This window comes from Sander lucioperca, chromosome 12 (assembly GCF_008315115.2).
Source record: "Sander lucioperca isolate FBNREF2018 chromosome 12, SLUC_FBN_1.2, whole genome shotgun sequence".
Lineage (NCBI taxonomy): Eukaryota > Metazoa > Chordata > Actinopteri > Perciformes > Percidae > Sander > Sander lucioperca.
In genome coordinates this window covers 31,832,751-31,845,381 of record NC_050184.1, presented here as the reverse complement: position 1 = coordinate 31,845,381, position 12,631 = coordinate 31,832,751, and the positions used below count along the sequence as shown (strand labels likewise).

The 12,631-nt window shown below is 40.2% G+C and overlaps 3 protein-coding genes across 7 annotated transcripts in view; 2 read left to right on the top strand and 1 right to left on the bottom strand.

The window, feature by feature from the left end:
- Nucleotides 1-807: 807 nt before the first annotated feature.
- On the bottom strand, nt 808-5,653 carry dnajc5aa (DnaJ (Hsp40) homolog, subfamily C, member 5aa). 4 transcript variants are annotated; one of them, XM_031290429.2, is made up of 5 exons: nt 5,401-5,653; nt 4,384-4,512; nt 3,713-3,926; nt 3,435-3,606; nt 808-3,338 (listed from the first exon to the last, which is right to left on the bottom strand). In XM_031290429.2, the coding sequence occupies exons 2-5, from the start codon at nt 4,491-4,493 to the stop codon at nt 3,232-3,234; spliced, it is 603 nt and encodes a 200-aa protein (XP_031146289.1). In that variant the 5' UTR covers nt 4,494-4,512; nt 5,401-5,653; the 3' UTR covers nt 808-3,231. The 4 variants fall into 4 exon arrangements, with proteins under 4 accessions (XP_031146289.1, XP_031146293.1, XP_031146292.1 ...); XM_031290433.2 differs by having other exon boundaries at nt 808-3,335; XM_031290432.2 differs by having other exon boundaries at nt 5,388-5,540.
- Nucleotides 5,654-8,074: 2,421 nt separating this feature from the next.
- On the top strand, nt 8,075-11,776 carry LOC116043607 (glucose-induced degradation protein 8-B homolog). Of its 2 annotated transcripts, XM_036008493.1 has the most exons (5): nt 8,075-8,301; nt 8,626-8,753; nt 8,885-9,081; nt 9,326-9,523; nt 10,204-11,776. In XM_036008493.1, the coding sequence occupies exons 2-5, from the start codon at nt 8,633-8,635 to the stop codon at nt 10,375-10,377; spliced, it is 690 nt and encodes a 229-aa protein (XP_035864386.1). In that variant the 5' UTR covers nt 8,075-8,301; nt 8,626-8,632; the 3' UTR covers nt 10,378-11,776. The 2 variants fall into 2 exon arrangements, with proteins under 2 accessions (XP_035864386.1, XP_031146281.1); XM_031290421.2 differs by having other exon boundaries at nt 8,106-8,753.
- Nucleotides 11,777-11,958: 182 nt separating this feature from the next.
- LOC116043597 (solute carrier family 17 member 9-like) overlaps nt 11,959-12,631 on the top strand; it is an 11,081-nt gene continuing 10,408 nt past the window's right edge. Inside the window, exon 1 of the mRNA XM_031290412.2 lies at nt 11,959-12,181. Coding sequence (XP_031146272.1) covers nt 12,066-12,181 — 116 coding nt within the window. The 5' untranslated portion in view covers nt 11,959-12,065. The remainder of the gene's footprint in view (nt 12,182-12,631) is intronic.

Below are 12,631 nucleotides of genomic sequence, written 5' to 3'. Positions count from 1 at the left end.
ATCCAGTATGCGGCAGTCCTGGGGGAGCGAAAATGCCTTGTTGATGCTAGAGGTCAGAGGAGAATGGGCTGACTGATTCTAGCTTATAGAAGATCAACTTTGACTCCAATAACCACTCATTACAACCGAGGTATGCAGCAAAGCATTTGTGAAGCCACAACACGCACAACCTTGAGGCGGCTGGGCTACACCAGCAGAAAACCCCACCGGGTACCACTCATCTCCACTAAACATATGAAAATGAGGCCACAATTTGCACGAGCTCACCAAAATTGGACAGCTGAAGACTGGAAAAATGTTGCCTGGTCTGATGAGTCTCGATTTCTGTTGAGACATTCAGATGGTAGAGTCAGAATTTGGTGTAAACAGAATGAGAGGGATGTGGTGGAATGGGAGCTTCGTGCCCTGGATGTGCATCCCACAAATCTTCATCAACTGCAAGATGCTATCCTATTAATATGGGCCAACATTTATAAAGAATGCTTCCAGCACCTTGTTGAATCAATGCACGAAGAATTAAGGCAGTTCTGAAGGTGAAAGGGGGTCGAACACAGTATTAGTATGGTGTTCCTAATAATCCTTTAGGTGAGTGTAAATTAGAATTAATGCAGCAGAGATTAATAAAAAATATTTTTAAAAATGGGAAGAGTGCCACATTGAGTTCAGTAACATTTGTATTAAATCCATATATGTTTAATGTTTTTAACATTCTTCAGACCATGCTCTATCCGTGTATCCATCCATCGTTTGGCTCCAGTCACAGATTCAAGCCTTCTCCAAACTATACAAACTGAGGCTCACAAGTCAAAATGTTCAGGAACATTTATTCAACAACAGCAACTCAGATCAATGATCCACTTGTTTTCTTCCAGACACACAATTACCATGCTACAACATAAACGTTAAGGTGTATACTTTATATGGACCAAGTGTATGTACAAGCGACCTTAACCATTAAACCATTCCTTGCTAAATTTAATGGTTACATTACAACACCATACCAGTTAAAATTATAGCCATCATCAAGTATGAAATAAATAAAACTCCAAAAATGCATCATATAACCATTTCACTATAGTTAAACTATATACTATATACTATATTGTCTTTTTGTGGAGGCATGTCCTGATCATTGATCCATTATAGTATTTTCTTTTAAACACACAGTGCATTCAACTTAGAACATTTACAGTAGCATTTTTCAGTATCTTGATGAAAAAGCCATGACAGGAACATCTATGTTTCATCAACGGTTACAGGAAACATCATACAAGGGCCACAGAGGTCAACATCCATACCGTTAATAGCAGAGAGTGGGCAACAGGAGCTCACCAATTGTAAACCATTGAAACACATTATTAGCTTTTATGAAAAGGACAAAGTGGCAAGGAAGTTCGTGACAATGTATGGCAATTTGCAAGTGTGTGGCAATAATATATGCAAATTCAGTAGTATGAAAAATCTAGAGTAATTTTACTTGGAGCTGCCTGTAGCACTGAGCTCACAGAGGATATGCCTGACAAGCTTCTTACTCTACATGGATTCAAAAAAGTCAACAATGATAAACGATCACAGCATCGGACAAAATGTCACCAGAACACAAGGACTAAAAACGTGATGAAACTCATACTCTTCACTACCTAAAATATCCCCATGTTCTGTAGTCAGCCCAACTATGAAGAGTCTAACATGTTTTTTTCCACACCACATTAACTACTTAACATATTTAAGACAGCTCAGAGATAAAAACATGTCATTCTCCGAACCCGGGCAGCTGCTGACAGAGATCTGCTATTTCTACTATTAACAGCTCTCATCACAACCGGCTGGATTGCCTGGAGCTTCTTGGCTTCATATACCAAGAGATCAATAAGTAAACAAAAAAGAAACTGCAATAATTAGATGAAATAAATATATTTTAGTCTTGATTAGTTGTGATGTCTCTGTTACAAATTATGTTTGCTATTGGTATGTACTAACAAACAGAAAAAGAGTAGCAAGTCATCATATTATTACAATAACGTAGATGCTTTACCAACCGTTAGACAAATTAAAAATAACATTTCCCCCACTAATAAAAAACTACATTTAAATGTTAATTATCTGATTTTATCTATCAGATGTAACTGATGATTTGATGAAAAAGCAACAAAAAATAAAATGAAACAAAAACTCGTTAGGTTTGGCTGAAAACAATACATCAACATAAAAATGTGACACTATCATTAATCCACCTGGGCTGAAACCTGCCATAAATAGATGTATAATGCAAGAAATTATGAGCCGACATAAAAATGTACCTTCAAAAAAATCAGTCATGATTTCAATGCCTGTTCAGTGCTGCAGATAACAGGAAGGTAGTCTCCATCCTGAAAAGACAAGCTGAAATAAAGCCAATACTAATTCATAACTTGAGTAGAAATGTTACGTCAGCAGGCATTTATGAAAGAAAAGTCTGCAAATAAAGCTCTGTGCCTCAACAACCTTGTGTTTCACATTGAAAACTCTCAGGGGAGCACACTGCAGACAAACAAACAGTGCTAAAGACGTACTGTAGGTCTGACAATGGCAGGTGGAATTTACAACTCAAACAGTATTGACTGTGAATCAGAAATGAAAATTGCACTAATATATGACAACTCTGTTCTCGAAGGTTTAATGATGGCACTGATCACCTCAGCAAACTAACGCATCTCTCTAACCAGCACCTCCCTGAGCCATGGCTCTTCTTTTCTTTAGCATAATATATCTCGTAAACTTTGCCCCTCCTCCACCTCCTACTTCTCCTCCGTGTGAACTGTAAGAATGTGAACATATTGCACCTACATTATGAGTCTTGCAAAGTAAAAATGTTGCAAAAGATTAAAGAAAATTTGGAGACCATGTTTCATAAATAGTGCATGCTACACCATGATGCAAAGTGTGGGAGAGGGGAAAGTGGGATAGGCGACCTGTGCGGTTAAAGGCCAAGAAATACAAAAGAAGAAATAAAAAGGAAACTTAAGTTGTTTCTCTTATCTTCTCGTACTGGGGGGAAATAAGTTGTGAACCAATCAGGGAGGGGAGTAAGGGATGTGACTTCATTAGTTCCTTTCATAGACCATGCTTACTAGTCCCTCTCCTCCGCATGGCTGTCTTTCTGAAGTGGATTTCCCCTTTCTTTCATCTCACTGGAGGTGGAGCAGGGAAGCAGGCAGAACCGCAGGCCAGGATTGACGGGAACGGGGGGGGTTAGTTGAAGCCGGTGTCGGTGTGGTAGGAGTGGTGCCCATCCGATGTTAACTGGGTTGTCTCTGTTGCTGATGGTTGCAGCATTATAGGGTCACCCCCAGCCTCTACTTCACAAACAGAAACAACATTTTTCAGCCTCCTCCTGTTAATAACCCTCTGACAAATTCAAAATGGGAGTGGTGACACAGGTGATGCAGTCTCACCTCTCTCATCAGATTGCAGCTGAGCCTCCAGGTCCTCAGGGGACACATAAAATTCCTGCTCATGGCCCTCCCGAGGCCGGGGTTTACATTTGCCACAGCAGCAGTTACAGCAGCAACATAGACAGCAACAGAAGTAGCAGCCAGTGGCCAGGCCACAGAATACAAACAGAGCCTGCAAAGAAGCAGATTCATAGGAAGAAGTGAGGAGTCAATGTGTGAGCAAGAAATAATAATCACAGGGCAAATAGTAATTGATCCAATATGTCACTCAGTCTTACCTTTGCCCACCAGCTTGAAAGGACAAAGTAAGTGTTGACATTCTCCTCTCCAAACTGCTCAGCCACATATAGTCCAAGAGAACCATATTTGTCATAAATATTACGCTTCGTGGGGTCATTCAGAATTGCATGAGCATTGTTTATCTCCTTGAACTTATCAGCTGCCTCTGGATTGTCAGGGTTCTTGTCAGGGTGGAACTTCAACGCCAGTTTCCTGTGTAGAAAGTTGGCAAAAAGTTATTAAAATAAAAATATAATCACAGTAGGGCTCCAAATAATGATTATTGTCATTGTCGATTAATCTGTCGATTATTTTCTCGATTAATGGATTCGTTGTTTGGTCTTGTTTGGTAAAATTTCAAAAAATTGTGAAAAATGTCAATCAGTGTTTTCCAAAGTCCAAGATGGCGTCCTTAAATGTCTTGTTTTGTCCACAACTCAAAGACATTAAGTTTACTGTTATAGAGGAGTAAAAAAAAAATAAAATACAGAAAATAGCTGGAATCAGAAGATTTTGACAATTCTTTCGTGAAAGATTATTCAAACGATTATCAAAATAGTTGGCGATTAATTTAATAGTTGACAACTAATCGATTAATCTTAGAAGCTCTATATCACAGCACACATTTTTGTGGTAATTATGTGAAGTAAGTCACAGAGGGATGCCTCACCTGTAAGATCTCTTAATATCATCAGGTGTTGCTACCTTCTCAACGCCCAACACTAGGTAGAGAGACTCCCCAGCGGTGGACAGAGAGCGCTGTCTCTGCTGCTCAGCCATGATGTCTCACGTCCACAGGCTGGGCACACACACAGAAAACTACATGCATTGATTGGGCTGCATGTCATGACCAGACCTGCTGTGTTAAGATAATTTATCATGATATACATCTGTTTCAAAAAATACCAGGCCTTTAACTAAAGTGAGGCCTGTGTGACTGCAGGCAACAGCTGGTCCAATGCTGTCCAAACAACTTATATGTGGGAAGACCGAGCTGCTCTGTTTGAAATATCAGTGGGGGGGGGGGGAGCTAAACAGCCATGTGCAACATGCTAGATGTATTATAGTTCCCTGTACTTATTCAATTTCCACAATGCAAATTGCCCATTTACATTTCTACGTGATTTTACTGTAACTGTGTCATCTTGGCAGGACCACTGACTGTGGCTGCGAGTAAATCAGTAACTGACATCCAAACAGCCAACAATGCTGCAAGAGAAAGAGATTTAGCAAATTGATGCTGCAAGTAAAAAAAATAAATAAATAAAAAAAAGACATTAAGCCATTCCTGACAATATAGCTGCTTCCGAATGGGTGTCATCTTGACACAACATAATAGCCACTGGTCTATTTGAAGCCCTGCACAGCTTATTTCAACATTTTTTTTTTACCAAAAAAAACTGTCTGTTCTGACAACTGCGTATCAAATCACCCTTTGATACGAATCGCATCCCAGTTGAAATGGTCTATAAGAAGGATTATAAGACTCTGTGAATACGATGCTAGGAGCATAATCTCTGTGCGAGCATCAGCAGCAGCACTGCTATAGCGCACAGCATCCATGTTGGTTTGCTTCCTGGCCTGTTCTTGATGCAAGCCAGGGATGGATCGTCAGCAGTAATTTTCAAGGGCAAGGTGCAGTGTCTCGAGGACAAATAAATGATCGAAATTCACCTTTGGGGCTCACCTTTCAGTCGGCTGTGATGCGCTGCAACACTAACGATCCCAGCAGGTTCTAAATGTTGGACAGTGGAGCGTGACTATGGCTGCATCTCGCACGTACCCGGACCCTCTCTGCCAACTACACAATCATGGACAGCTGCAGCAGTACGCTGGCTCCGCCCCCCCCACTCCCCGCTTCCCACCACCCCATGGCGACCCTACGTGCGCGTGCACAACCGGAATGGGATGATTATGGGGAGATGCTGGATGCCAAGGCGTGCAGATTGATTCAGCACTAATCTGAATTTTGCTTATACCTTCACAGAAACTGTGATAGTTTTTCAATCATGGCATTAAGACCACTTAACATTGATTAAACAGACTTAGGCTAAAGCAAAAGTTCAACATTTTGGGAAATAGATCTAGAGTAGGCCTATTGCGCTAATTCTCCTTTTCGAGTTAGATGAGAGGATCAGCGCTCATATTTGTCCGTTAATTATACGGCTAATGACGTAGCATGAAGACAAGGAAACAAGATCACAAATTAACACGCTATAGCCTATTTCTATTTTTAATCATCTTCTTACACAAACTGAGGTGTAAAATCGACATTTTGCACTTTTACAGTGGGTTGATGTTTTTAAATTATTTCTTGGCCCTGAGCAGTTGCCAGGCAACCAGAGGACACATCCTACCAGTCACAGCCCAGAATTAGCCTTGCTATAGTAAAAACAAAAATAAAAATATGATTTGACGATTTATAGGCCTACTTCAGTTTTGGATTAAGACGACATGCTAATTATTTAGGTTTAGAGACACAAATTTGGTTCCCAATTGACAGAGCCAGCCAGGCTTGCTGTTTCCCCGTTTCCAGTCTTCAAGCTACGCTAGCTAGCTCCAGCTTTATGTTTACTTTAGACATTAGAGTGGTGTCAATTTTCTCTTCTAACTAACTAAAGTGTATTTTCCCAAAATGATTAATTTTCTACATGTTGGGGGTCCAATCTGTTTAGGTCCACTTTATCTGGCTGCGACTACAGATAATAATTTTAAGGGTGGTTTAGGGACAGTGCTGGGAAGAGGGATAAGGTGTTTCGGGGGGCTCCCAGAAGATGGCCCCCTTTGACAGGCAAGATGAAGGTGTGGTAGGCTATCTGGTGCCACATCTTCCTCACAGTCCTTGAGTTTGTACCTTGTCAGAAACCAGTGTTTATAGTGCAATGGCAATCATAAACGAATAGAGTTTGACACCACTGACACATAAACATGCAGTATCTATTAGGGTGACACAGGAGTATATTTTCACTCCTTTCTCTTCTCCGTGTTGTGTTTTTAGGGGAGGGGTCCTACTTTTTTTTCCTGATGTCCCGTCCAAGTCACATCTGACAAACTGCAGATGGTGTGTCATACCTGGATAATCCACAGGAAAGTATAGGGTAAATGACTCGGGCCACTAACATTCCAGGGGATCCTGAAAGACACGGTTTTGTCCATTTTGTTCTTGTTGTCTTATGATGCTTGTCATTTTACACATTCAGTGTAGGCTACATTATGTGGTGTGCATGTGACAAATACTTGAAGAGTTAATTTGCAAATACAGATACAAGCCATTCTTAAAATGAATAAACCAACAGTTTCATTGATATTCCTTTGAGTACACAATAACAAAAACACGATTTAGAAAGAAATAAAATGGAGAGATCCGTTTATGCAAATTAACCCTCCACTTAAATCATTAAGCTAAAGTTTTCTTTACTAATTGTATTTTTGACACTTACACTAAGAGCAGATCTGCATGAGAAAAAGGGCAATAGACCTTTGCGTCCCATCACAACCTGCACCTAATGTTTGCCTTTTAATTAACCGTAACCATGATTTCTTTCTCTAAACTTAAGGCCTATAGTTGTTGCCATGCACAGAAATTGGAGAAAGTAAGAATTTTAATTTCATTCAATGTCATTGAATATAACCCGAGTTTTGCAGAAAGAGGTCGCCCCTCGACAACACAGCACAACATAACTAATAATGCAGGACCCACCTTGGTTTATATTGTGTTTTAGTGGTGCAAATGTTGCAACCAACATCACTGCAGGCTAATTTGTACCAGTTAATTTCAACAATTGTCCCTTGGCCAGATGTTTAATTAGCTAATAAAACGACAATAAAACACACACTAGGCCTACACAATTTGAAGATAAGAAAACCAAACAAAGCAGCTGAACAAGATAAAAAGATTAGGGGAGTCAGACATGCATCAAAGTAAGACATGTACAGTGCAGGCAATTAATATAAAACAATGTTAAGCAGACAATCAGCGCTGGCAAACATGACAACATAAAATCACATTATATTACAAAAGGCGATGCAATCTGACAAATGCAGACCAAAATGCAAGAAAATGAGGACAGATCATGGCAGACTATGGCAGGTCTGGTTGCTTGCCCTGGGGGGCCCAGGGCAGTAGCCCAATTTGCCCAGGTTAAACTAGTTTTGCCCATATATTGGGTTGAGATGGTATATATAATGCACAACATATTGATCCTCTTCAAGTCATTCACTGACTGTGCCCTCATGTTCTGTAGAAGCATCTGTTATGTTTTTAACATTCACTTCGTTTCCTTTATTTTGTTGAGAGAAGGCTAAAACGCAGATCAGATTCAACCATCCGCTGCGCTGACTGTTGTGTTCCTCGGCAACCGTGACGTCACTGTCCTCACCAATCGCAGAGCTCGCAGGACTGACGCTTCTATCGCGAGGTTATCACATTAGCTTGGTTAGTTAGCTAGCCGCGAATAGCTTGACTGTGTAGCCGCATTTTACACTTTTATACTTCTTAAAAGCATTGAGAGGACACTGCGCATTTCTGTTGTGATTATTGTCTTCTCACGCCTGTAAGAAAGAATAGTCGCCAGGCCTTGTTTGCACGGTGAGTTGTGTAAACGCACACAGTCTGCTAACTAGCCAGGCTGCCCGAGAGGAAATTGGGTTTGTTTTGGATGCCTCGGAGAATCTCCAAATTATTTTTTAGTGACGCTAGCGAGCGCTCAACCGCAATTTAAGCGCATAAATATCGTGTCTGTTGTTTTGTTATTGATTTGGCACTTTTGTCAGTAGCATATGTTTGCGCTCAATCCTTAATATCTATCTGCACGGTTGTTGCGTTACTGTTCGTGTAGGACCAAACTGTGACCAAGCTGTGTCAGTCTTGCTCACGTTTCGCTGTATTCCCAATGGATTTTCGTCTTTCCAGGATCCCAATGATGAGTTATGCTGAAAAGCCAGAAGACATCACAAAAGAAGAGTGGATGGACAAATTAAATAATGTTCACATACAGAGGGCGGACATGAATCGGCTCATTATGAATTACCTGGTGACAGGTGAGGCATGTAGCTTAACGACAGTGACTGTGATTTGAATGTACAGCTCGTACAAGCTAAAAATAAATACATCATTCATTACTATCCTTAATGTCTTTGCCCCTGCCTGTATCTGTTTCACATGTTTCAAGAGGGATTCAAAGAAGCGGCGGAGAAGTTTCGGATGGAGTCTGGGATCGAGCCAAGTGTTGACCTGGACTCTTTGGATGAAAGGATAAAGATTAGAGAGATGATCCTGAAGGGACAGATACAGGAAGCCATTGCACTCATCAACAGCCTACACCCAGAACTGCTTGACACCAACCGATACCTGTATTTTCATCTGCAGGTATGTTTGCTTTGTAATAGCCACCAGTAGTTTAGGTTTTAGTATGTGCCTCCTGTGAACTGGAAAGTAGTTGGCACCATATTATGCAGGTCATTAGCCTGAGGTTTATGAGGTGAAGTTGGGTTAGGGTTAGCATGAGAGATTATGTTATTTGTCATCTTTCCTGGTTAGGAAAACATTGTGACGCTAGATAAAGCTTGAACTTTTGACATTTACTGCTTGTACTTCATTCCTCCTCTTGCAGCAGCAACATTTGATTGAGTTAATCAGGCTGAGGGAGACTGAGTCAGCGCTGGAGTTTGCCCAGACACAGTTAGCCGAGCAGGGGGAGGAGAGCCGTGAGTGTCTGACAGAGATGGAGCGAACACTAGCTCTTCTGGCCTTTGACAACCCAGAAGAGTCGCCCTTTGGAGACCTGCTCAACATGATGCAGCGGCAAAAGGTGGGCAGGTTTTTAATCTGATGATCACACTCAATTCACTTCACTATTTCACATCACTATTTGAATAGCTGAAAAAATGGAAATATGCACAGCAATTTTAGAGCGCTTCCACACCTAGTATGGTTCATTCGCTCTGCACCAAAGAGAAAAAAATAAACATTGTTGCCTTTATCCCTGAAAATTACAGTATTATTGGTCCCGTTTGTATCTAAGGCCCTGTGCCTATTACTGTAGTTCTGGTCCGTGTCGTGTTCACACTAACTTTTTTTTTTACTAACAAACCAAAAGCTGTAAGCATGGAGTTTTCCAGACTGAGAGCTAACTCATTGATTGGACTGCTTTGGTAACACTCATCCTGCATCATCAACCTGTTCAGAGACAGGACGGAACAGAAGCGTCTTGTACAGCAACATTACGGGGGGGGTATTAGTGTGGGAGGATCGCTATGTTATGCACTTTTTTTTTTAACACTTATTGAACTGCCAAAGTGCACGAGGTTAATACAAGCACAACATACTGCTGTTTTAGCTAACTCATGATAAATCCCCACATTTACATGCAGACTTTTTGGGTGTCAGACTGCATGTAGGCATTAAGAACATAGTGAATGCAGGCGATAAATAACTGTGCAAGACATTTGTTGATTTCATTTTGACTGCAACACATATCTTGATGCACAGGTGTGGAGTGAGGTGAACCAAGCTGTGCTGGACTATGAAAACAGGGAGTCGACGCCTAAACTGGCTAAACTCCTGAAGTTACTGCTGTGGGCACAAAATGAGCTGGACCAGAAGAAGGTGAAATATCCCAAAATGACTGACCTTAGCACGGGCACCATCGAGGACCCCAAGTGAACATACCAGACAAGAACAACCACCTTCCACGTCCCCTTAATTTATGATCAGTCAGTGACTGTGTGACAACCAGGTAACACATATGTATAAACAAATGCTACATTGTTTTTTTTCAAGTTTCATTCATGACAGATACAACTTAATTCATTGTGCAAACTGTAAATTGCTGTATTTGCAAATTGACAGAAATTATTTAGATTAAATACTAATCCTGGATTTTTAGATAGATCTTGGAGACGGCACAATTCAAATTACTGTTTTATATTTTGTCTTTCTAAAAGCCTAAGCCAGTAGTAGTATTTATTGTGATCATTTCCCCGAGACTTCATTTTGAGAGAGAGAGAGAGAGAGAGAGAGAGAGAGAGAGAGAGAAATAAATAAATAAATAAATGTTAATACTGTGGCACGCGTGGAGCCAAGATCTAGGCTCCCCAGGATGGAGCGGAGTACAACCGTTATGGTTTAAACTTTGAAACGGCAGACACACGGTTGATGATGCACTGCAAGAGTCTAGATTGTTTCACATCAGAAATAAGTTTAAAATTTAAATTTCATACACTGTGAGTATTTTTCAATTAAATGGAAATAGACACGTTATTAATGTAATATAGTTTTAATTAATATACTATTTTATGATTTGTTGTACATTTACAATATGTCTATGGGATGGACTGCCTTGCAAAATGATCATGTCATGTGTGTGTTTGAGAGGGTGAAACACCTGACTAACGGGTTGAAATCAGAGATGGCTTCCTGAGTATTAGCCTTTTGGCCTTCTGAGCCTACAGTATGAACCACACTCAACGTGCTCCAAATGGTAATGTTTGGTTTCATGTTACAAGAGATTAGGATCATCTTTTGTCAATCCCATGATGGAGGGAAGATTTAAACGCTGCTTGAAAGAGCTATGTCCATTAAGAAATGCTAATGAGTGACGGTGCCAATTACAGCAACTCTGTAGTTTGAAAACTCTCATTTAAAATCTGTTCAGACTGGAACAGATTCTTTTGTTCATTGGCTCTGTTTTGGTACTTAATAATTAATGATCAAAAGTGTTCAAATTTTGAATTTGATCAGGCATTTTGAAAAAGTTACAGAACCTGCTGCCCATTTTGCCACTTTTGAAGCCGTTAGTATTTTCACTTTAACTGCATGCAAGTGTATCTTTTTTTTTTTCAGTGGGGAAAGGCTCTTGTGCTTGTTTATTTTTGTTTACTTTTATATATAAAAACCAACAAACCTGCTGCTAGTTGTCCATCCTTAATTTCTTTTAAGGTTGTATTGTCTTCATACATATTGGCTTTGACAAATACTGAGACCCAGAGAGCTCACATCCCTTTTATTATTCAACATTTTTAAGATCAGATTTGCAATTATTAAAATAAACTTTTGTGAATCATACAAGAGCTGTTTTCCATTTTCTGAGTTGTGAGTGTGCATGTATGCAAATTTTAAGGGAAAATCCACTGATACTTTAAAAGCAGTGGTGGAAGTACAGTACAACAACTCTTCTGTTCTTTACAGGGGCAGTATGCAAATGCCCCTGCTTTGCAAATCACAAGCAGGTTCTCTTTTTGAGTTTTGTTCCAACAAGTTTTACCTGTTTGGCCTGCCCGAGGATATGAGGTAAAGCTAAAGCACACCTCCCCGAGATATGCACTTATAGAGTAAACACCAGTGGTGTCCCAATGGCTGACAGACCCACATCAGTAGACTGCTGGAATTACTTAAATGGTTCTCTACTGGATGTTAAGGTTTACACAGCCAATGAAAAAGAGCCAGAAGACCGAAACCTGTGGCCCAGGTGAGTCTGCATAAGATTTACTTCAGACTAAAGATACTTCAAGCTTCTTCAGTTGGAATTTAAAAAATGCGTACAACAGGTTGCCCTAATGTCGTCACAATCTACATTACATCCTACAAGATTTCATAAAATGAGCAGAATGTAAACCGTGTTCGCTGACTAAAACATATAAACTGATATGAACTTGAAATGTACTGTACTTGTGTTAACTTCAGTGACAATTCTTGCCTCTCTGCAACTGGATTTATTTTTTAGCCATGCTTGTGATGTGGTTATATAGATGCCAATGTCAGTCTATTGATCCACCGCTTTGGTCCAGACTGAGATATAGCTTAACAAGTCAACTACTGGATGGAGTAGTCATTGAAATTTGTACAGATATTCATGGTCCCTAAAGGATGAATCCTACTGACTTTGGTGATCCCTTGACTTTTCATCTGACACCACCAG

Bases quoted from the DNA above. Each gene is read 5' to 3' on its own strand.
- dnajc5aa (XM_031290429.2), bottom strand. From the start codon at position 4,493: ATGGCTGAGCAGCAGAGACAGCGCTCTCTGTCCACCGCTGGGGAGTCT. The intron at 3,927-4,383 runs GTGAGGCATCCC...CTTTCTACACAG, and splicing joins GATATTAAGAGATCTTACAG to GAAACTGGCGTTGAAGTTCC. The intron at 3,339-3,434 runs GTGAGACTGCAT...CTGTTTGTGAAG, and splicing joins GCTGCAATCTGATGAGAGAG to TAGAGGCTGGGGGTGACCCT.
- LOC116043607 (XM_031290421.2), top strand. From the start codon at position 8,606: ATGGATTTTCGTCTTTCCAGGATCCCAATGATGAGTTATGCTGAAAAG. The intron at 8,754-8,884 runs GTGAGGCATGTA...ACATGTTTCAAG, and splicing joins TATGAATTACCTGGTGACAG to AGGGATTCAAAGAAGCGGCG. The intron at 9,524-10,203 runs GTGGGCAGGTTT...CTTGATGCACAG, and splicing joins ACATGATGCAGCGGCAAAAG to GTGTGGAGTGAGGTGAACCA.